This window comes from Mus caroli, unplaced genomic scaffold, assembly GCF_978045245.1.
Source record: "Mus caroli unplaced genomic scaffold, Mus_caroli_1 scaffold_5, whole genome shotgun sequence".
NCBI lineage: Eukaryota > Metazoa > Chordata > Mammalia > Rodentia > Muridae > Mus > Mus caroli.
The window spans coordinates 68,352,415-68,374,850 of NW_028227260.1; the positions used below are offsets into that span (position 1 = coordinate 68,352,415).

Below are 22,436 nucleotides of genomic sequence, written 5' to 3' on the forward strand. Positions count from 1 at the left end.
AGGTAGGAAGGTAGGACTTTTACAACAGAGGCTTTTTATTTACTTAGAGTTTCATGTAGTTGAGGTTGGCCTTGAACTCATTATGTAGTTAAGGATGACCTTGAACTTCTGAGCCTCCTCCTTTTACCTTTGTGGAGATCACTGGATGAGTCAATATATTCATGAGACTAATTCTTTAAGGATCCTTTCAGTCATAGCTCTACTTTCTGAAACTCTTCCCTCATCTCCTCTTCTAAAGCATTAGTTCATAGCATGGGTATTGCTCACAGGGATCATGGCACACCTAGTGGGAAGGAGAAAGTCTAGGCAATTCAAATGCTGGGCAATTCTGCTCACAATGGCAGCAGATGACAGGGATTTCCAGATACTCAAGAGACCCACAGCTGAAACCTGGGGCTCCCCGTAGACAACAAAACCAGCTGATACCCACATTTGTACATAGGCCCACATAATAGAGGGGGGTTTATTATCTTTTTAAGAGAATCAATTCACTGGTTATATAGATCCATTTCTTGGTGCTCTTTTCTGACCACTTAAGACATCAGAATACACTGTGATGAGATTAATAAAGCCAAACAGAAATCCACTGGTCATTACCTAGGGTACAAGCAATTATTTGACACTATCAAATGCAAAGCAAGACTCCACACGCCTGCCCTCACTGCACCCTCCTGAAGTTGTCCTTGGTGTGAAGGTGTGCACCATGCTGTCCTTTGGCCTTCTGGCATGACTAGCCCATGTTCTGTCGGTTGCCGTAGCCCCTGGGATGGGTGTCCTTCCAGTCGTCCCACTCTCGCATCCTGTGCAAGGCTTTCTCCTCACTCTCCTCATCCTTTTGCTCTTGATCTTCCTGCTGCTGAGCTGCTCTTTGGAAATCAGCTAACATAGGAAAATGAGAAAAAGGAGAGATGAAACCGAGGCAACGCAAACTGATGTTAGGAGCTCGGCTTTGCTCTGAGTGCAAGCACAGGCACTGAGAACAGAGCACAGCTAGCTGCCCAGGCATGGCACAAACAGGGAGGATATGCCCACTGCAGAGGATACCACATGCTACACGATAATAGCAACTAAAGATGCTGCTGGGAGTTTTCACAGAAGCCAAGATCACAGAAGTGCCCTCCACAAATGGATTCTATTTTGGAAAAGCACTCTTGCTAAATGACCAACAATCCCTTCATTAAAACAAACTCACAAACAAATGAAAACAGGCCGCGCCTCAGCCACAAGTAACAATAAAAACACTAGAAATCCAAAATCATTGAAGTTAAAAAAAAATACGTGCTTTATAAATTTCCAAGGATATGGCATTGCAGGTGACTTATTTCATTACTAATTTGCTTTATTCATTTTTTTTAAGATTAAAGAAATTAGGTATATGTATGTTTGTAAGAGTTTCATGAGTACCAGGAGCCCCCAGAGAACAGAAGAGGCCATCAGATCGCCCGGAACTAGAGTTACAATTTGGTATGAGACAAGACATGGGTACTGGGACCTGAACCTGAGTCTTCTGCAGGAGCAGTGAGTACTTTTAATTGCAAGTCACCTTGCCAGTCCCAGTGTTCTTTATTATAGTCACATAATCTTTCTATGTATTTATTTTTCTTGAATTTGCTAATGTCACAGAATTCTTACATTGTCAAGCATGCCTGAGAATCAAATGAAAGAAATGGTTCCATGCACAGTCATTCACTCTGATACTTGATTTGTGTGCTTTTTGATAATTTTTACATTCTTTGATAAGTTTTTAACGAGACTTGGAATGTAATTACTGCAGGTCCCCAGTTTTCCAGGAATTTGAATTTGCTTTAAATAAACTTCTTCACATTTGTCTCAGTTCACCTTTCAATAACACAACACCCACAAATTTTTCTGAGAAGAATATGCCTTCTGTGGGGCTGGGGAGATAGCTTAGTCAGTAAGTGCTAGCTGCACAAGCATGAGGATACGAGTTCGGATCCCCAGCACTGACACAGCAGCGCAGGAGCCCATTGCCAGGACTGAGGAGGTGGAGGCTGGCGGATCGCTGGTGCTCACTGGGAAGCTGGCCTAGCCAATTTGATGAGCTGAAGTTTCAGTAAGAGATTCTTGTCTCAAAAAGTAGAGACTAATCGGAGAAGACACTTGATGCCTGATATCAATCTCTGGCCTCTGCTGTTTAGGAGCATATCCAAATAACTACATATAATACACCCCCCCCCCCCGACACACACACCTAAGTCAGCATGGTAATGACCTAAAAACAGATACACAGACTGAAAGAATGAAATAAGAGATCCTAAAAGCAAATTTAAGAAGCTATGGCCAGCAGATCTTCAACCAAGAAGCTGGGAACACATGTGGTTAATAGTCTTTTCAGTAAACGGTGTGTGTGGGGAAATGGCTGTCTACAAGCAGAAGAATGAAACTCGACCTGTACTTTTAGTTACAAAGATCTACTGGAAACAGTTAAATATCAGACTTAAAATATTAAATTACTGGAAGAAAACATAGGCAAAATCACTTTAGATACTGGGAGAGGCCGAAATCTTAAAATTGATGTCTTTGTTTTTATATTTGTTTGTTTATTTAGTGTGCTTGTGGGGTGGGGGTGTTTCTTTCTCCCCACCATGTAGGTTCTGGTGATTCAACCCAGAAGCTTACAGTCTTGGATGGCAAAGGTCTTTACCAGCTGAGCCTTTTTGGATCAGACCCCCAAAGCACTGGAAACAAACCCAAAAATAGACAAATGGGACTACCTCAAACTATAACAAAAAAGTTCTGTACAGCAAAAGAAATGATCAACAGTATAGAGACAACCTACAGGTTTGGAGAAAAGTCTTCATCTAATTAGGGATATATATCCAGACTATAGAAGGAACTCTGAAAACTCAATAGTAAAAATACAAAACCAAACCGTCCAAATAATCTAATTTAAAAACGGGGACTAGACTCAAGTAGACATTTCTCTAAAAGAAGACATACAAATGACCAATAAATATATGAAGAAATAGTTAGCATTACTAGTTATTAGGGAGCCATCAACCAAAAGTATAAGACTTTCAGCTAGAATGCTTATTACAAAAAATGTTTTGGAAAAACTAAGTTCTAGAAAGAAATGTGAGTAAAACGAACCATGGTACATTGTTGGTGGGGTTATCAACTAGCATACTCACTGGGCCAAACAGTGTGGAAGTCACTTAAAAAGGAAACCAGAAGTGCCACAGGATCTAGCAATCCTGCCACTAAGCAAATATCCAAAAGAAATGATACTAGTCTGTCAAGGAGACTTTTGCACTCTCATGCTCACTCACAGCGTAAAAAAATGCAATCAACTTAAGTGTCTATCTTCTGAAGAATGGATAAAGACAATGTGTTAAAATACATAAAGGAACACTATGCAGAGACTGGATGAGCATCTTGTCATTTGAGACGACATGGATGCAACTGGAGAGCATTAAGTGAAATAAAGCAGGCATAGAAAGGGGGGTACCGCATGGTCTTACTGAGACATAGGATCTAAGAGGAGGTTGTCAGAATAGAAGTTGAGGATAGAATAGTGGTTACCTAGAGGCTGGAAAGAGTATGGGAGAGGGAGGGATGGATAAAAGGATGGTCAATGGGTATTATGTTATAGTTAAGTTGGAAGAAAATCCTGGTATTCTATTGCACAGAAATGTAACCTTAAATAATAATATACTAATAAAAGCTAGAGGAGGCCTGGGCATTAAGCTCAGTGTAGAGTGGTTATCTAGCATATGTGAAGGCCGAGGTTCCATCCCTACAACCACAAAAAGAGAAGGGAAAAGCTAAAAGAATTCTGAATACTTTCTTTTGGATATCTGCCCAGTGGTGGGACTGCTAGATCATATGGTATGTCTATTTTTATTTTTTTTTAATTAAGTGAAATTATGTTTGTGTAGACAGCTATGCTTATCCTGATTTGAAAGCTTTATACAATATATATGTACACTGAAACACTGAATGATACCCCTAAGTTTGTACCATTTTTCTATGTCAATTAAGAATTCAGTATAAATACTGGTAAAGGTTTGGTAGTCAGATGCACTTATGCTACTTAGACTTGGCTTTTGTGTGTGTGGGGGGGGTACTAGAGACTGAGTCCAAAGCTTCAGAAACGCTGAGCAGGTGCAAACTGCATTTCCTTCATGCGTCCCTGGGGGTGTGGCTAAATAAGAGGGTACTACACATAGTAAGTCGAAACTTTACCTCCATTCCTGATCTCTAGTTCTTTTTTTCTGAAGCCGCACTGACTAGTGAAAACGAAAATTTCCCAATCTTTCTCAGCACATGATCTAAGTTTCTGGGAACTATTTCTCTGCAGAATTACAAAGGCTTTTTCTCGAAGATAGTCTGTTTTGTCTTGATAGGAATGGTTTTTGTTTTTTTTTTTTTTCTTGTTTTTGACAGTATCCCACTGAGTAGACCAGGCTGGCTTTGGCCTGTGTCAGAGCTAGAATTACAGAATGCTAGAATTACAGGCCAGACTGGAAATGGTATTTCAATGCTGCAATTTAGGCTAGTAGGTATACTTATTCCTACGCTTCTCCTTGTTTCTATTCTTTTCAGTGGCTGAAGCAAAGGTCTCTGCTGCGTTTATTGTGACATACATGCTTTCATATGTTCGTATTAGGGACACAGGATTGCTGTTACTTCCTTAGAAACTCTTTTAAGTTGCAGCTGTGCTGTTACCCTTGTTACCTTGTGTTCTTGTCCTTGTCCTCAGAGAGAGAGGACAGACTACGAATACAGGACAGTTGCTCCATGACACTTCCTTGTATCTTACAGCTTTGAATAATTACACTAATGCCACGACCAACATAATCACTGAGAACTGTTAAAGCTCTTTGCATAGACTTTTCTTATTTCCTCATTTTAAGGACTGCTTGCCCTGTATATACACATTATCCAAGCCTATGAGTATTACACGTTTATTCCCTCTTAACTCTCATTCAGGCTTGGTGCTACCAATAACTGTTCCCAGTCACCACCAATGTCTCTCACTATGGCAGTGGTCTCAATCTCATTTTCTAGAACATTCTTCAGGGAGGGAATCATGGAATTAGAGTTTCTGGGTTTTGAAAACCATTGAAAGCCTTTATATTCAAACGCTTTTCATCAGCGTTTCAAACGCTTGCACTGTCTGGGCTCCTATTTTTCCTCTCTGAGGATCATAAGTATTTGCTACTTTATTTTCTCATAGCATGGAGTATGTCACGGTTCATAGGCAGGCTAAGACTTTTTTTTTTAACTTACAAATGTTGAGATGCCTATGATATTTAATTGATTTTTTTTCTTTTTGTTTTTTTGAGACAGGGTTTCTCTGTATAGCCCTGGCTGTCTAGTCTTACTTGTTCTGGATGAATTTTTCAGGAATATGCTGTTTAAATCTGTCTTTAATATTTGTCATTTTATCCCAAATCCTCTTTATCAGCTTTAGTTTATACTTTTCCGTGCTTTAAAAAAATATTTAAAGCCGGGCATCGTGGCACACACCTTTAATCCCAGCACTCGGGAGGCAGAGGCAGGCGGATTTCTGAGTTCAAGGCCAGCCTGGTCTACAAAGTGAGTTCCAGGACAGCCAGGGCTATACAGAGAAACCCTGTCTCGAAAAACCAAAAAAAAAAAAAAAATTAAATTTTTTCCCACATAATATAATTTTGATCACCTTTTCTTCTCTCCCACATCCTCTGTTTAATTTCCGTCTTCCTGTTGACTCTTTCTTTTCCCCTGTTCCCTGGAGAGGCACTCTCAGTGTTGACACATTTGTTTTTCCTTCTATTTTAGCTTTTCCAAGTTTCCTGACCCGGATTCAGGTGGTCCCTCTGCGGGCTGCGCTGCTTTTCAACTAGCATCTTCCATCTCATTGAAAAATATTATTCCCTATTTGCTCTTTTGTTTTCGTTTTGCTCTGGATTATGGTTTGAGCCAAGTAGCACAGCCTAGGCTGGCCTGGGACACTGAGTGGCTCAGGATGATGCTATACTTGGGTCCTCCTGCCTGCCCCTCCTAAGTGCTGGGATTACTGGCATCACTATCGCCCCTGGCTTTTGTTAACCTCTCCTGGAGTATGCGCAACTATCCTTTAGCCCCTTCATTTTGTGTGGAATTTGACCTTGATACTTTTCCTTATGATTCTGAAATATACTCCACATGTCACAACTTATCTACTTAAAAGTCTCTCCACAGTTTTCTAACCATCATCAGAATCTACTGCTGATTTTTGTGTGAAGTTTTTGGGACGTTTAGAAAGGCTTGTGATTCAAGGGGCTCCATCCTGCTTTCACACCGATTGGAGAAGTATGACGTCCAGATAACATGGCGAGTCTGCTTCTCTCTCACTTTTATATGTCCCATCTTTCTTCTCCTAATTTTGATTTTACTCAGAGAGATACAAGAGACACAAAACAGCACTAAACAAAAACAAAAGAACAAATCTGAATTAATGTTCTTAAATGAGTAGGGAGGTACTATTTGAAAACCCCTGTGGGCCCTGCCCTGGGAGATCAGGTAGATTAATTTCAAGAGTTCATTCCAGGCTGGACTGTTCTGCTCCTGTCACACTGCCTAATCATGGGTGCGTCTCACCTGCCTGGTTTTACCCACTGAGCCACCTCAGTGGGACTATACTGGCTAGCAGATCCTCCCCAAGTTTTAAGTGCTGTTCTTCAATTAGGTTCACTGCAGTTGTTACTAAATACACTACTTGGAAACTCTCTCTTGTCAGTTCTTCCAGGTAGCTAGCTCCCAGACTCTCCTGCACAGATGCCATTAACCTGGTGATATGAACACAGATGACCTGCCTTTCCCTATTGTTATTTTGTGGTTCACAGGGATTCACTGTCGTCCATCTCTGTTGTAAATACTGCCCAAGTTAATTTTGTACTTTTATTGAACTATAAACACATGCAGAAAAGTAAAAAAAAATGTGAGTGTAGCTCAATGAATTGTCATATATTAAACAAATCCGTGTAGATGGTACCCAGCCAGGATACAAAACACTACAAACTTCACAGAAGCCCCCTCAGGTCCAGCTGCATTTCTGACCCACCGCTAAAGGCAAATACTATACTGGTTTTTAATCAGTACATAACAACACCATGTTCGACCATTATATGAATGAAAGCACAGTATAAATGCTTTTGTGTTTGCTTTTCCACACATAATTAGGTGTGCTTAAGCTAGATTTGTTATTTACAGCTGAAGAACTACAGTTAGTTTAACCTTATTGCTACGAAAATGTACTTATCCATTCTGATATGTCTGGGCATGCAAGTAGATGGGCTATTAAAAACAATGATGCTATGTTTTATAGTTACATTATGGGCACTGTCTCTTCCTGGGGAGGGCATCTTTACCAGTGGTTTTCAACCTGTAGATCACAATGCCTTGTGTGTGTGTGTGGGGTCACATATCAGATATCCTGCATATCAGATATTTACATTACAATTCATAACAGTAGCAAAAGTAAAGATATTAAGTAGCAATAAGAATAATTTTATGGTTGGGGGGATCACTACAACATGAACTGTATGTAGTAAAGTGCCAAGTATTAGGAAGGTTGAAAACCACTGGTCTTTACTGAGACATAAAACCCTGAGGTCATAGAAGTATTCCTGTATTCAACTTCTATAGACTCACCATCAACTTTTGGTTTCCCGCCTTTCTTAGTTCCCTTCACTTGGGCTTACTTTTCGTTCTCCTGACTTGCTGAAGTAGGGTTTTCGGTCACTGGTTTTATTGGCCCCCTCCCCAACCACTGTACTTTCAACATTACACATACTCCCTCTCAGCTCAGTGTTCGTTGTATTTCTCTAAGTCTGATGCTCCTCCATTGTAATTCCCCCTTGACTTGTGGGTTACTCGGTTACTAATTCCCATTTAGGGGAATATCCCAGCTATGTTATCGTCTAAGAACACATTCCCTTTCTGAAAATTAATGGAAATTTATGATGGCCTAGTATATGGTGGATATGTTGTGGGTATTTGAAAATGTCTATTTTGCTCTTGTTGGACATAGTGCCATAAATGTGAAAGAGTGTAGGATGACTGCCAGCGTGGAGCAGATTTTTCTAGAGCCTTACTGGTAAACAGAACTCTAGAAATGAATAAAAGAAGCATTAACATTTCCAATTGTGTCCTCTACTGACAATATAGCTGGGGTGAGCAACACTGGAGGAAAGATTTCGTTTGGCTCACAGTTCCAGTTCTTCATAACTTACTTGTCCCTCTAACTTTGGGTTCAAGGTGAAGATGAACAAGGTCATGGTGAGAAGCATGTGCTGGAACAAAGCTGTTCACTTCGTGGCAGCCAGGGACCCGAGAGGGAGCATGAGAGAAGGGGCCCTCAAGGACCTATTCCCTTAAATAAGGCTCCTACTTCCTAAGTGTCTATCCCTTACTAATAGCCCATCAAATTATTAGTGCACTGATAAAGTCAAAGACTCCAGGGTCCATTCACTTCCCACAGCCCTACCTGCTGCACTGGGGATTATGCTCTGACACGTAGAATCCAAAATATGACACCAACTATGACTATGGGTTTGTCTATTTCTCCATTTAATTGTTTTGTCTTCTTGTAATGTGGAGCTTGTTAACAGGCACTTCTGACTCATGTGTGCTCCTCGGCAACCACGCCTTTCTTAATTATCACCATAGCTACTGGAAATATGGTACCGAGTTTTACATTTTTCCCCTTTTGATAATCAATATATATTTTTTTATATTTTAAAATACACAATTTTCTATTGATAGTAAGCAGTTCTAGGAAGATTGTCAATTTTTGATTTTTCATTTGAAGGTCTGTTCCATTAAATCAAAAGTGTTCTGGATTTGGCCGTTCACTGGATGAGTAGTGGCATCTCATTATTTTAATTTATATTATCCTAACGACGTGATGTGGAGCATCTCATATCTAATTAAGATATTTTGGTCTATTTTATCTCACCTGGCTGTTCAATTTTCTTACTGATTCTTAAGAGAATATTTGGATAGCAGTCCCTTATTAGATATATCTTTTAAATATTTGGTATTGTGTGTGTATGTATGTGTGTGTGTACATGTGTGTACATGTGTTTGTGAAGGTCTCTCTCACTTCTCATGGCCTGGTTCAGGTTGCTGGTCATGTTTTGTCTACTACTCTCTCTCCCTGCTTGGACTATTCCAGGTGCCTCTGCATATCTACATATCTCCCTCTCTCTCTTATCTACAATAAAAATCTTTTCCTCAACCGTAATTTGGAGCGGTCATGTCCTCATTTCATTTAGTAGGGTGACAATTTCCCTGCCTTTCCCCAGAACTTTAATATACTCAGCTGTCTGGTTCCTACTGTTTCTAATGGGACATCAACAAGAATTCCTGTCTTTACTGTCTGTGTACTTTATTTCCGTATACTTTTAAAATTTCCTGCATAAGGAGAATATATGTCTGTGTGCAGAGATCAGAGCTTGACACGGAATTGCTCTCTAACTTATACATTACAGTCTCTTAATTAACGAACATAGAATTTGCTAATTTGTCTAGCCTGGCTCAGCAGTGAGCTTCTGGGATCCTCCTGTCTTTGTCTCCCCATCACTGGAATGACAGGGTATGCACCACCACACCTGCCTTTTTATAAAACAGAGAACTTCCAACATCAAGAGTCCTGCTCTCAAGGAATTTTAAGTTCCCTTCCCTCCTTCAAAGTGTGGCCTGCCCTCCAGTTTAATGCCTGCTTCTGGTCACTTTGTAGGACATGTAGGGAGTTGCTCTTTTATGAATATTTTGTTCTGTTTCTCTTTTTTGACTGTCCAGGGACCAGCATGATACAATCTTCTGTCATTGCCACAAGTGGGGTTTTGGTTTTGCTATCTGGCTTCTGTTTCCATGGCATAAATGGAGAGATCCAGAAATGACACTGCTCTGAAGCAGCTGCTGTCTGCTTTAATGGCAAGTGACACTGACAAGATGACTTCTGTCAGGTTTTTGCTCAGGTTTTTTAATTGTGAAGGCAAAAGAAACTTAGAAGTACAGACATCTCACTACTTCATACCTGATGCCGGCTTGGCTATTCCCTGGTCGGGTAATGCTCCGTATTTTTGATGTTGTTCATACCAGTCACTCACCGTCATAGTTGCCAGGCTTGGATAACCAGTTCCAAATACTCTGCAAAAATCACATTTCATTTAGAGAACTAAACAAACGTAGCAATACTGGACAGCCTCTTTCCTCTTTAATGATAAGGCAGTCTCATTCACTGTTCTACATGGCAATCTTTGAGGACCTGTACAAACTTCTTCAGTAAGGCAGAAGAGGGGACACCCCGAAGGCAGCACTAAAGCAAGAGGCCAGGGCCATCTCCCAATAACTAATCCCAAGGGTTAGCACTCTAGCATGACAGTGTGAGTTGGCAATTAATGGTTGGTGGTTTTGAAATGTGGAGAATGCTTTCCTGTGAGCCTGTGGAATAGCATCAAAACCTCAGAATTAAATCACAGGTAGGCAGATACGTCCTTCTGAGAACTGCTCACGAAGGCAAAAAGAGTGTCCATGATGGGGGGGGGGGGACCGTGTAAAGCATGACATTCTGTATTTGATTCACTGATTTCTTTCTGTGTTATCTGCTTATTTTCGAGTTTGATGGGAAGGGAATTTCTGAGGACAGACATGGAGAAAGTATCAGGAAAGCTTTAGTCTCTCTGCTGAAAGAGCACCATTCATAGCTTAAGCCATGACTTTGCAAAAATGTCTATTTTGCATTTTACTCAAGCATTGCATGGAACCATGGAAACTGAGGCTGTGGAGGCAGGTCCGCCTGTGATACTACCTACTTGGCTTGTGCCTTGTTCCGAGTGAGGATGAAGGGTTTCATCGGAGGCTTCTCTGGAAGAGATGAGTGACAAGCTGGTTCCTAAGAAGAAAATTAATTTTAGAGGTACATTTGTCAGTTTACCCATTTTATCACCCAGGCTTTCAAGTCTCCTGGTGTGGAAAAGGCTCTGGGTTCAAAAGTCCCTCCCTTTCTATTATCAGGGGCCAAACTCCAGGCTTTCTGTTTACATTTATTTCTTGTTGGGAAGAGTTAGGCGTGAAGACCAGAGGACAGTTTGCAGGAGTCAGTTCTTGTTTTCCATCATGTGGTTTTTGGGGAACAGACTTGGGTCACCAGCCATCCTGATGGCACCTCTATTTATCAGTCTTGAGGGGTGTTAGGTACTTTGCTAAAATGAGACAGAGAGAGAGAGAGAGAGAGAGAGAGAGAGAGAGAGAGAGAGAGAGAGAGAGAGAGAGAGGGAGCGAGCTAGCTCTCAGGAAACTTCTTACCACAAAGAAAAAAACTATTTGGTTTCACAACCGCCCCATGTAAAGAAGGGCATTTTAAAGCTTCCTGCCATGTCCCCCTGAATCTGAAGCACTTTCCTCCAGCCCAACCTTCCGCAGAAAAGAATTAAGAGCGTTCTCCCCAAAGTTCTTTCCAATGTAATGATGCTGTTAATTTTCAAGAACCTCTGGGGGTATTTTAGAAATTGATGTCTGTCCGTAAAGGGAGGGAGGACAGACCAGTGGTTTTTATAGAAAGCCATCTAGGTGTGCTGGAACAAAGTATGGTTAAACAGGAAGTGCTCATTTCATTTTCACAGCATCACTTCCAGAGCCCATCTCAGTACCACATAACAAAGCAAAACCACTTACAGCTAGCGAAGCAGGGACAGGAAAGGACTCAGCAGAGTCTAACCTCAAAAATGCCAGAAAACCATTCCTCTGGGCAAAGTGTTCAAGGGGCCTTATGACCATAGAATAGTAAAAGTTCATTCTTTGGTCTTTTAACACGAAGGACCAGGTAGCTATTTTCCTCAGATAAGAGCTCCCAGGCTCACGAGGACAAGTCAAATGCAAAAGCAGTCGTGCCAAGGACTCAGATCAATTAGTGTGGTAGCTGATCAAGTCAATTCATGTTGGGTCCTGTACCAAAGAGCAAGGGGTTACAGAGCGTATACTCTTTTGAAGCAGCTCTAGAACAGAGTTAGGCTGTTCACAGACATTCTAGAAGCTTGTAGACAAGATTCTTTTTAAAAAGTAGTCTTCTGGGCGTTCTGTATACAAAGATGCCCCTGCTTCAGTGTCTCCTACCCGGGTGATCAACTGGTCTATGAGTGTGCAATTGGGTAAGGTCTATGAGTGTGCAATTGGGTGAGGTTGTAATTCGTTCCCCAGCCCAGACTCACTCCCTGCTCATTTGCCTCATCTTCCTTGTCCGTCTGTCTGTCTGTCTGTCTCTTCCTACAGTTCTGCTTTTCTTACCAATTTTAATCTTTTTCTTTCCCTTTTCTACAATTAAGTAGATTATAAAGGCCCCCTTCCCCCTCTCTGAGAAACCAATTCAGATTTTAAGGAAAAAGCATTTCCTTGAGACCATCCAGTCCCAACTAAGTGCCTTAGATTAGAAAGTAGCAGGGAAGGTTGCTGAAATGAATCAGAAAGTGATTCTGGCAAACCATCAGCCTTTCTCCACTTACCCTAATGTGAGCAATGCTTTTATGGAGGTTGACTAAGCTTTAGTATTTGTAGTGCTAATGATTAGGGGCTCTATCCATGTTCGACAAGTTCTCCATCAATGAGCTACTTTTCCAGTGAGTTCTTTTCCAGTGTTTCATAATTTTTGTTTAGAGCTCTTTGTTTTTTTGTTTTTTGTTTTTTTATCTCAGACAGACCTTAAACTTCTGATCCTTCTGCCTTAGCCTCCTGAGTAGCTGGAATTGTCACCACTACACGCAGCTAGGGGTTTCCATCCGATTTCTCTCCTGCAGAATGTTCAAACTTCGGGTGGCAGCTTCCCATTGCTACGTGGTCAAGGACAAGGCTTACCTCTCTTGGAGAGTCTTTTTCTTTCAGGATCTTTATTTCCTGGTCAATGCTCTCAAGCTCTTCTAAGCTGACAGCAATCCACCTCCGAAGGTGAAGGAGGTGATATTCCCGAACGCGCTCATCATCTGCTTGACCACTTTCCACAGCAGATTTCAGTGCAGACAACCTATGCTCCACCTCCTTCTTCTGCTTGTATCTGTTCCACAGAAAAGCATTACCCATGAACGTAACAATACAGAGTTCTTCCAAAGAAGGCTATAGTAAGGTCTGCCTTTGCAGATGTCCAGGCACTATTTATGCCAATTCCTACCTTGGAAGTAGAGTCTATGATCTATAAATGGGTTCTCTAAGCCAGAGCCAATCCCTCAGACTACAAAGCAAGATGAGCCTAGGCCTATCTTGATCTCAGTAACACCTATCATCTTTTGGGATGAGATGTTTTAGTCATTTGGCCATATCAGAGCCTACTGTGCTGGATGCTCAGTGACAGTGCTTCCTGTAAGTCCTCCACTTCGAAGTTGCATCTTCAAAGGATGCCAAAACCTTAAGTCGGTCATAGTTTACCTGCCACCGATGCCAGGACTTCCTTAGGAAAGTGCTGAAAAGCTGGTCATCTTTTTTCTTTCATGCAAAACATTCCTGAGGTAGAGCTTCTGACTCATCTCTATCTAGTTTTAGGATTCAATGATCTCAGCTGCCATTTCCAGGATGCATTCTAGTTCCTCATCTATCATTCATCTGTCTATTCTCTCCAGAGTAGGAAAAGCACGCTTAGTGCTAGAGACAGTTTATAAAGGACAGTCCTTCCTTTCAAGGAGCCTTCCTTCTAGCAGAGGAAGACAAAAGGAATAGATGATAACTTGGATGAGGATACATGCTACAAGGCAGCAAAAAGCAAGGTGAATGAATGGCTAGAATGATGGTGTGAAAACAGGCGTGCTAGTATATATAAAGTGAGCAGAAGCGACCCTTCAGAAGAGTTAGCCCGAGCAAAGCCATCAAGAAAAGAAGGTGAGAAGCCATCTTGAGAACCAGAAGAGTAATCTAAGAGGGAAAAGCAAGTGCCCATGGAGAAGCATCTAGAACAGACAGGAAGCAGGAAAAGGAAGATACCAACAGAACTTTAGGGAATGATGACCACAAGAAATGGGGGGAGAACAGTGCAAGTGGCAAGAGAGAAACACATTTAAAACACAAAACAGGCAATGTGTTAGATATGAAGTCTTGCAACAAACAGAAGCCGAGTCGAAATGCCATGGTTGCCAAGAGAAGTCTACCAAAATCCCTCGGCCTGGAAGCTGCATCCTACACTTCCAGAACTGGATGCTCGTCTGCAGGGGCACCTAGATAAGCTCTTAGCTTCGAGTCAATGGAGAGTTTAAGGTGAGGGGCCTGCTCCTCAAAGTTTATAGAGAACTCTATGCGGATGCATTCTCTTCTTTCCTTCCTCTGCATGCATGCCTTCTTCCTCTTCTCTCATTTTCCCACCCCCTTGCTTTCCCTTTCCAGCTTATTCTCCGAAGAGGTTTTATCCCAAGGTCAAGGACCACTCCATTGGAAACACTGTTATAAAAACATTTAGGCTCTTCTTTAACCAAACAAGAAAGTATCATATATGTTACAAATTGTTATGGTAGCACCGTTATGTAGGCTTCTGAATAAAAGAATACAAAGGTCAATTCCTAGCCCAGGAGTGCTACTACAAATACTACTTGAGAATGTTTAATTGGTACTCATTCTCTTCCCCGGAGATGCCTATGTCAGAGGAAAACAACATACAAGAGTCCTAGGATGGATATAGTCCAGGGTGAATGCTGGTAAGTCTAGATCAAGTTCCAAAACATAAAAATTCTAAACAGTAAAAGAGAAAGGTGAAATTCTCATGTAATACGAAGTGTTTATTAGCACCTAATAGTTCCCAGTTATATAAAGATTGCCTTTCTATACTTTCAATTATGAATGGTTAGCTACTGATTGACATTTATAAATAAAAATGTTCACAGCCAAAAAAAGAAATCATAGATTTTAAATTGTGTGTCAGCCAGGCAGTGGTGGTGCCTGCCTTTAATCCCAGCACTTGGGAGGCAGACGCAGGCGGATTTCTGAGTTTGAGGCCAGCCTGGTCTACAGAGTGAGTTCCAGGACAGCCAGGGCTACACAGAGAAACCCTGTCTTGAAAAAACAAAAAGAAATAAAAAATAAAAATAAAATAAAATAAAAAGTAAAAAAAACAAAAAAAAAAGAAAGAAAAAGAAAAGGAACTTTGCTCACATGAGATTTTGAATGAATAGGACCCCAGTAAGTAAGATACAGAAGAAAATGTACCTTGGCAAAATTAGAGGAAGGCTCCCAATATTACAGACACTGGTGGAACCATAAGGCTGTCTAAACTACATCAGTGTTCTAGGCTCCCCAGGGTGGAACAACTACTGCCTTAAAATTCCTTATCCCTATAACCACCCTCACTGGGGAGTTTTCTTGTGCTGTTTCCAAGCAGTTACAAAACACTAAGGAGTTACAAAAGTGTATCAAATGGGCCAATCACAAATGTCTACTATCAGACATGGTTATCTTTTATGCAGATTATATACCAGCATCATGCTTGCCTGATGGGTAGGCAGTTGTAACACTAAATTTCCCTCAATCTTCAAGTCTCTGCTTCACCCTTCCCCATCATCATTTATTTCATCCTGCTTTCTATCAATCTTGTCCCTATCCACCTCTCTCAGTCATCACTGCCAGTTAGGTGCCATCATTACTCATAGCTGTAAATTTTCACTCTACAGCCCCCACCCCAGAATCACCTTTCTGCAATGTGCTTTGTACCCTGTCTAGGGACCACTTGTCTATGCATTAAAAGGAACAGTTTCAATTCTAGCCCCACCATTTACTAGCTATGTAATTTTGGTCAAGTCAACTTGAAAAGCATATTCTCATAGCTTTATAATGTAGATCTACTTCATGGGGTTGTTATAGAATCAAATGGAAAAAAATGCACAATGCAATTCTTTGTAAAGAGCAATATAAATTGTTGATAGCAGATGAGAAAACTGAGTTTAGTGAGGGGATGGGGACAGATCAGGTCCCATCTATTAAGTGGTAGAAGTCAGTCACCCCAAAATGGTCTGATTCTAAAGAGTCCATGTTTACAATGCTGCATTGCCTCCATCTTTTGGAATACTACTTTGTCTCTCCAGAAACCTCCAAGTTTCAACTGTGATGCAGTACTGGGATGGGTACCATGAGATACAATACAATTGGAATACTAATGAACTACTTACTACTCAAGGCCTCTGACCTTAAGAAGTCCCAAGTCTAGAGACTGAAAGTTATACTACACTAACTATCATGATTTAAAATGTGTTAAGGTGTGTGTGTGTGTGTGTGTGTGTGTAGGGGGGTATGTAGGGAGTGGCCTCAGAATAGATATAACATTTTGTTTCTGTAAATTTCTCTGTGTATTTTGTTGGGTTTCTTCTAATTGGTATTTCCTTCCCTTTTCTCTCCTAACGTGCCCAATTCTGAATTCCCATCTTTTTCCCCACACGTTTTTTTTTTCTCCATTGACAGAGACATCTACATTCACCAAAGTAGAGAGATTCTAAATGTTCTACATTAGTCGCAGAGTTTTAGTTGCACATTTCCCCTTGTCTATGGAAGTGGCTATCTAGGTGTCACTTACGAACCTAAATCCACTAGGTCTCACGACTTACCCAGCTTCTACTTTCTTTTCTGTTACTCAAACACACTCATACTTAGTCCTCAAAGATGATTAAGAGAATATGCACAGGGAAGCAGATATGAGAGAAGACATACCATTTAGGTGTTTTATTTAGGATAGTCTCAGTATCTAGAGTCATGAAGAGAAGGAGTTACAGAAAGCAAGAGTCTGAATAATCTTGGGAAGGGGGGTTGGTTGGTTGCAGTATGGGAGACTGAGTCCAGGCCCTCAAGCACTCAAGGTAAGCACTCTCTCATTTAGCTACCAAATTTGCCCTGCACAATTTTTCTAGTCATGTAAATGCTTCTTACAAAAGCAGTTATCTGGGATAGCTCTAACTTCCCTTTTATCATTGCATTCTAGTTGGACCACTGTTAGCTAGTGGCCCCAGTTTCCATTCAGTATTCTGTACACAGCCCTTCATGTAGACCTGTCTGCTCTTAGCGCTTCTGTTGGATAGGACTATTATCTATTCCCTGTACATATTCAAATCTGCTTCTGTTTGGGATATGCTTGCTTTGTTTCTCCTATCTGTCAAAGTAAACATTGCTGGAGTACTTTGTACATGCCAGGCCCTGTGCTAAGGCATACCACAGTGAACAAGAAAGAAATGGCTCCTACCCTTATAGAGCACATGTTCTAGTAGGAGAAAGACAAACCTGAGATGAACACATGACATAAGAGCACAATAGCTACATGCCATGAAGCAAACACATGTGGCAGGAAGAGAGAATGACAGATGTTAACTGCTTAAAGAGACTGGTATGGAAAGGGATCTCTAAGGAATAACATTTAAGCTGAGACCTACACAATGAAGAATTAGCTATATGAAGAAAAGTTAATACAAAGAGAACAGCACATACAAAGGAAGGAAGGAACTGGTCTGTCCAAAGAACCGGAAGGTAGCCACTCAGGTCCGATGAGCATGTGATGAAACTGGAGAAACAGACACCATATTACACAGGGCCTTGGCTACCTGAGGTTGGGAGGTACTGATGGCTTAGACCAAAGTGTGCTAGCAGGGATGGAAGGCAACAGGGATATAAAATAGCATTTGTTGTTAGAACTGACAGGTCTGGGGATGGACTAGAGTACAAAATTCAGAAAAAGGTACACGTTAAAGCTCCCTCATAGTTTCCTGCTTACACACTCAGGTGAATGGCGGTGCACTTACTGAAACAGTGAAGACCTGGGTATGTGGGCACACTCGGGAGTGAAAAGCCATGGTTTTGAACTGGAGATGTAGAGTGCTTTCCTAGTATACATGAGGCCCTGGAATCAATCCCTTAGAACTACAACAGAAAAGGAAAAGGAAGAAATAGGAAAACAAGCTAGTGTCTGTGAAATACCCACAAGCAGTGTTAGAATCACAGTCAGAAGAATTATAGGACAGTAACATGAGTTCAGGAGCATTAGTATAGACATAGTGTTGACAACTCACCTGTCACATAGGCTTAAAACAAAAGTTCAAAGATCAAGATTACAGGCCAAAGAAATGGAAATCAGTTAGATACCTTTTCCAGTTTGGCGGATGGGATTTGCTAGTGTTGACATTCAGGGAGTGTAAAAGGGGAAATAATTTAAGACTTTGTTCTTGTGGATGGCAACGTTGTTGTCATCCCTCAAGAGTCTTAAAATATTCAAAGAGGATCCAGTCCAAAGAAACAGTAGTCAAAGCAGTACACAGGTTTGTTCATAGTATTGCTTAGAGTCACATACACACCCCAAGCAAAACAAACAAACAAAAAACAAATGAACAAAAAACCCACCCCAAAATGCAAGCAAACAAAACCGGATCTAAATACTTGACAGTAACAATTTAAATGAGTATGGTACAACTATAGAAAGGAATATTACAAAACCATCAAATATGGTTTCAAATGACAGGGGAAATGCTCACAATATTAGTTTTTAAAAAACAGGATAAAAGCTGTATTACAGTATTCTTTGTAATTTATTAACTAAAATAACTGTATATCTGAAAGAAAACATTTCAGAAAGTTAACAATGACATCTATTAATACTAATTAAGGCTTATTTTTGATTTAAAAATAATATTCTTGTTTGGCAAATTTTCAACAATGAGTATTACTACTACTTTCATATTCAGAAAATCTATAGTTTCTAATTTTAGTGATCTTTCCAGACTAATCTCACAGGCCACTGTGTTCTGAAACCTTTTCCCCAATTCTCCTACCAGATGCTGTCACTTCCTTATCTTTCTCTGTATCTCAAGGCCTCTAGAAGTCTTTCTGGGTGTGGACACCAGAGCCACTATCTTAGGTTTTGATCTATGCCTACTGGCAATTCAGTTTTAGAGAGAGGATTCTGGAATCATTGCTATCGTCCTAGCCTATGTTTTTAAAGATCGTTCCTTGTGACTGTTTCTGACTACATTTACATATTCTTCATACCCTTAGCACATGGACTTGAAACATTCAAAATGCCCCCTTTCTTTTCTGCTTTCTCTGTGTATATGCACATGCGCTGAGTCAAACTGGGTGCCTTGTATATGCTAGGTTGAACTTATTTTATTCACTGTCTGTATCTATCAGAATCAAAGCTTCATGATAATACTGACCTTGGCTAGTTTTTAAACATCTAGACCAGTTCCTGGCATTTGTGAAGGGCTTAGTAGGTATTTGTTGTATAAACTTATTCTCCAATCTCTACAGTCCAAGTCTTACCTCTGAGCTTTAGGGTATCAGACATCTGTACTTAGATATCTTGTAGGTTACCTCAGGTTCAACATGGCTCAGTCCTGGATTTATGCTCTCCCCTATCCCAATTCATGTTTCTAACTTAAATATATTTTTATTAACTATTTCAGGATTTCATACATACTGTGTACAGTGTTTTGGTCATATTTACCTGCAAATCCTTCCAGATCAAACCAAGCCCTCCCATCTCCTTGTCCTTTTGTTTCTTTATAACCCAATCTGTGCTGTCTATCTACTCATGGGTGCTGGGCCAATGTATGCTTCCTAATCATATTAAATAGCTACCACTGTTATTTAATTTCACCTAAGAGTGAACCTGAGGCTTAGATAGGTTAAATAACTTACTCAAAGTCCAATGCTTTATAAGGAAAGCTGAAACTCAAACCCAGAGCCCTGCTTCTGCCATCTTACTTTTAGCTAGATATATAACTACACTTGACCTTGACTGAACTGTGCTGAGTTTATGTATTTCTCCGATAATCCTTCATAAAAATACTCTGTGAAGGGGTACTTGCTAGCTCCATTTTACACCTTGGGGAAATAAGTAATCTACCCTCAAATCACAGAGTACCTAATGATGGACCTGGGATTTGAACATCTTCTTAAGCTTGCTCCTTACTTTTTTTTTTACATTCTAAGTTCTGATGTGAACCCTACAACACTCTCCCTCCTTATTCCTTCTGCCTCCTTCCACCTTTTGGCTACAGCCTTATTTTATTGCTTGGGAGGGGGCACTGTTCTCCGCCCATACAGCTCCATCCCAGATGTTTATTTAAGGCCTCTATGTCTTTACCAATGCTATTGCTCTGACGGGCGAATGCCATCCTCTCCTCTTCCCCAGCCTCACACTCCTAGACCCCTTAAGCACCCCCTTTCCTGAGAAGCCTAGTCTTCCCACAGGTCCCCTCTCTGCCTGTGGGTGCCCCTGACTGCTTCCAGCGTACCCCACACCTCTCCCTTCACAGCATTTTATACTGCCATGCTGTTTCTACGCTACTTTCCCCACAGAGCACAAAGATCACCCACATTCATACAAACACCCAATCAGTTCGTATCCCCAGTGCCTAACTTTGTTCTTAAGACACTGGGCATTCACGGGATTTGCTAAGGTTAAATCAAGGTTAACATGATGCTGTACCAGGGCTATGATTAATTCAGGATGCTAGACATCCCAGCCTGTATGCATTCTGAACAGAATTGCTCAGTAAATAGTTCAAAATATTGTGTACTTTTGAAATATTTCCCCCATACAAACAGCATTATGCAGTGATATGGAAAAGGTTGTGATATACTTTGATCAACCTAATGGTTAGAATAAACACTGCTACTAGTGATGACCCTAAGGTGTGTGTTGAGGGGCTGGGGGTGGTGGTCCTGAAGCTTTAGTACAACCCCCTCAACAATGGCAAAGGCTTGTTAAGATTCAGCAAAATTTGCTTTCACCAGGGTCTGTGTTCATTTAGAACCAAGAAAATAAAATACACTATTCTGTAGTACACACACACACCACACACAAACACATGCACCCCCAACTACAGCCCTCAAATTACAGCCATTGACCCACCTCTCTATTTTAGCCTGTCTTTGAGATGCCATAGCAACGAGATTTGGATAGGCCATGGAGGAGCTAGCAGTATTATTTTCAGCTGAGTTAGTCTTGGTTTGGGGTAGCTGAAACTCTGCCACATGATAGCAATGACATTGAGTTAAGAAATGTATGAAGTGTTCTCGAGCCCGCTGCAAATGATCTAGACGCTTGCTGGGGTTGACTTGTTTCATGGTGAGGGCTCCTTGCAACGCTGGCACCATCAGGTACTTCAGGTCGGTGGAAGCAATCTCTTCCAGATCTTCATTTCGGCTGCAAAGAGCAAAGAGGAGGCCGTGAAGCCTGGTTGAGCATTAAACTGTGGCCCCTGCTTCCAGGGAAGAATAGGGGAGAGAGTGGTGCAAAGACATTGGCCAGATTAAAAAGAAAGTGGCTGAGCTTGCATACCCAAGGACCAGGCAGTCAGCCATACACGAGGGAGCATTGTTCTGGGATATTAAGCATCTCAGAAGAAAAGTGGAGAATGGAAAGAATGTACACGGGGTGAACAAGTAGGAACCGCGCGGTTTTAGCCTTAAAGGTCCTTTCCACCCAAGTGCAAAGGCTCTGCCCTTGCTAGCCATTCCTTCTCTGCGGTTCCTGCCCTCTCCCCCATACCTGAACAAATCAAGCTGTGATAACATTCCAACAGCCTTCTCAAGGAGTTCTAGTCCTTTGGACACCTTATCCTGGATTGTTCGGGAGCCGGTGGGTTCAGTTGCTACTTCCACGTCCTCCAGAAGTTTTTTGCTTGTTTCAAAGAGCTCCGGAAGCCGCGGCAGCAGTAACTCGTCTTCAGACGCTGCCATCTTGTGGAAAGAAAGAAACCCGGAAGAATTTCTACCGAAGTCAAAGGTAAACTCCATAAAGACAAGCCCCAAAGCTCTCACGACACAGGAAGCAGTAGTGCATTGGCCAGCGACTTGTTACCAAAGCTTCCCAAATGACTTCTGGGAATCGCAGTTTTCTGGCCCTGGCAACCGTTTCCAGGGACTCATTTTCAGCCAGCCGCTTGTTTTAAAGTCGTACGTGCTGTTTTACTAAAGTTGGGCTCCATGTGGCCAGAAGTGGACTTGCAAGTTCCTAATACTCTGAGGCACAGGAGTGGCGGGGCTGATTTCCAAATTCCAGCCAGCGTGAGTAGGCGAACGTGTTCCATGCTCGGAGAACCACGAGCCTGAGAAGTCAAGTCGTTCCCCGAGTGAAGTCCTGCTAGTCAGCGGCCACTCTCTCGGTTTCCGCCGAGTCCGCTTACCCTAGCGGATGTGAAGTTTTAAGTCGCGCTCTCGACCAATGCCCACCCACCGCGCCACAGCCTTCTGTCCCCTATACACTCGAACACCCTTTGAGCCAGCACCCTGTGAAACCTTTCTCTTTAATCAAGAACATTTGAAAATTACAACTCCTATCTACCAACAGCCGGCTGCCTTCCTTTCTTGGAACTTTCTTTCCAGGTCACAATTCTATGCAATCTTTGGTTTTCTCCCCATACACTGAGCCTTTCACCTCACCGTTCGGGTTTCTTCTGTGCATGCATACAGCACGGCCCACACTGCATTAATAGCTAGTG

General features: G+C 41.5%; 1 protein-coding gene across 1 annotated transcript; it reads right to left on the reverse strand.

Annotated features, from left to right (window-relative positions):
- Positions 1 to 431: 431 nt before the first annotated feature.
- Positions 432 to 21,684, reverse strand: Igbp1 (immunoglobulin binding protein 1). Its single transcript, XM_021153231.2, has 6 exons — positions 21,485 to 21,684; positions 20,846 to 21,139; positions 12,841 to 13,036; positions 10,806 to 10,885; positions 10,028 to 10,140; positions 432 to 879 (listed from the first exon to the last, which is right to left on the reverse strand). Exons 1-6 carry the CDS (start codon positions 21,673 to 21,675, stop codon positions 731 to 733), a joined length of 1,023 nt encoding a protein of 340 aa, XP_021008890.2. The 5' UTR covers positions 21,676 to 21,684; the 3' UTR covers positions 432 to 730.
- Positions 21,685 to 22,436: the final 752 nt, after the last annotated feature.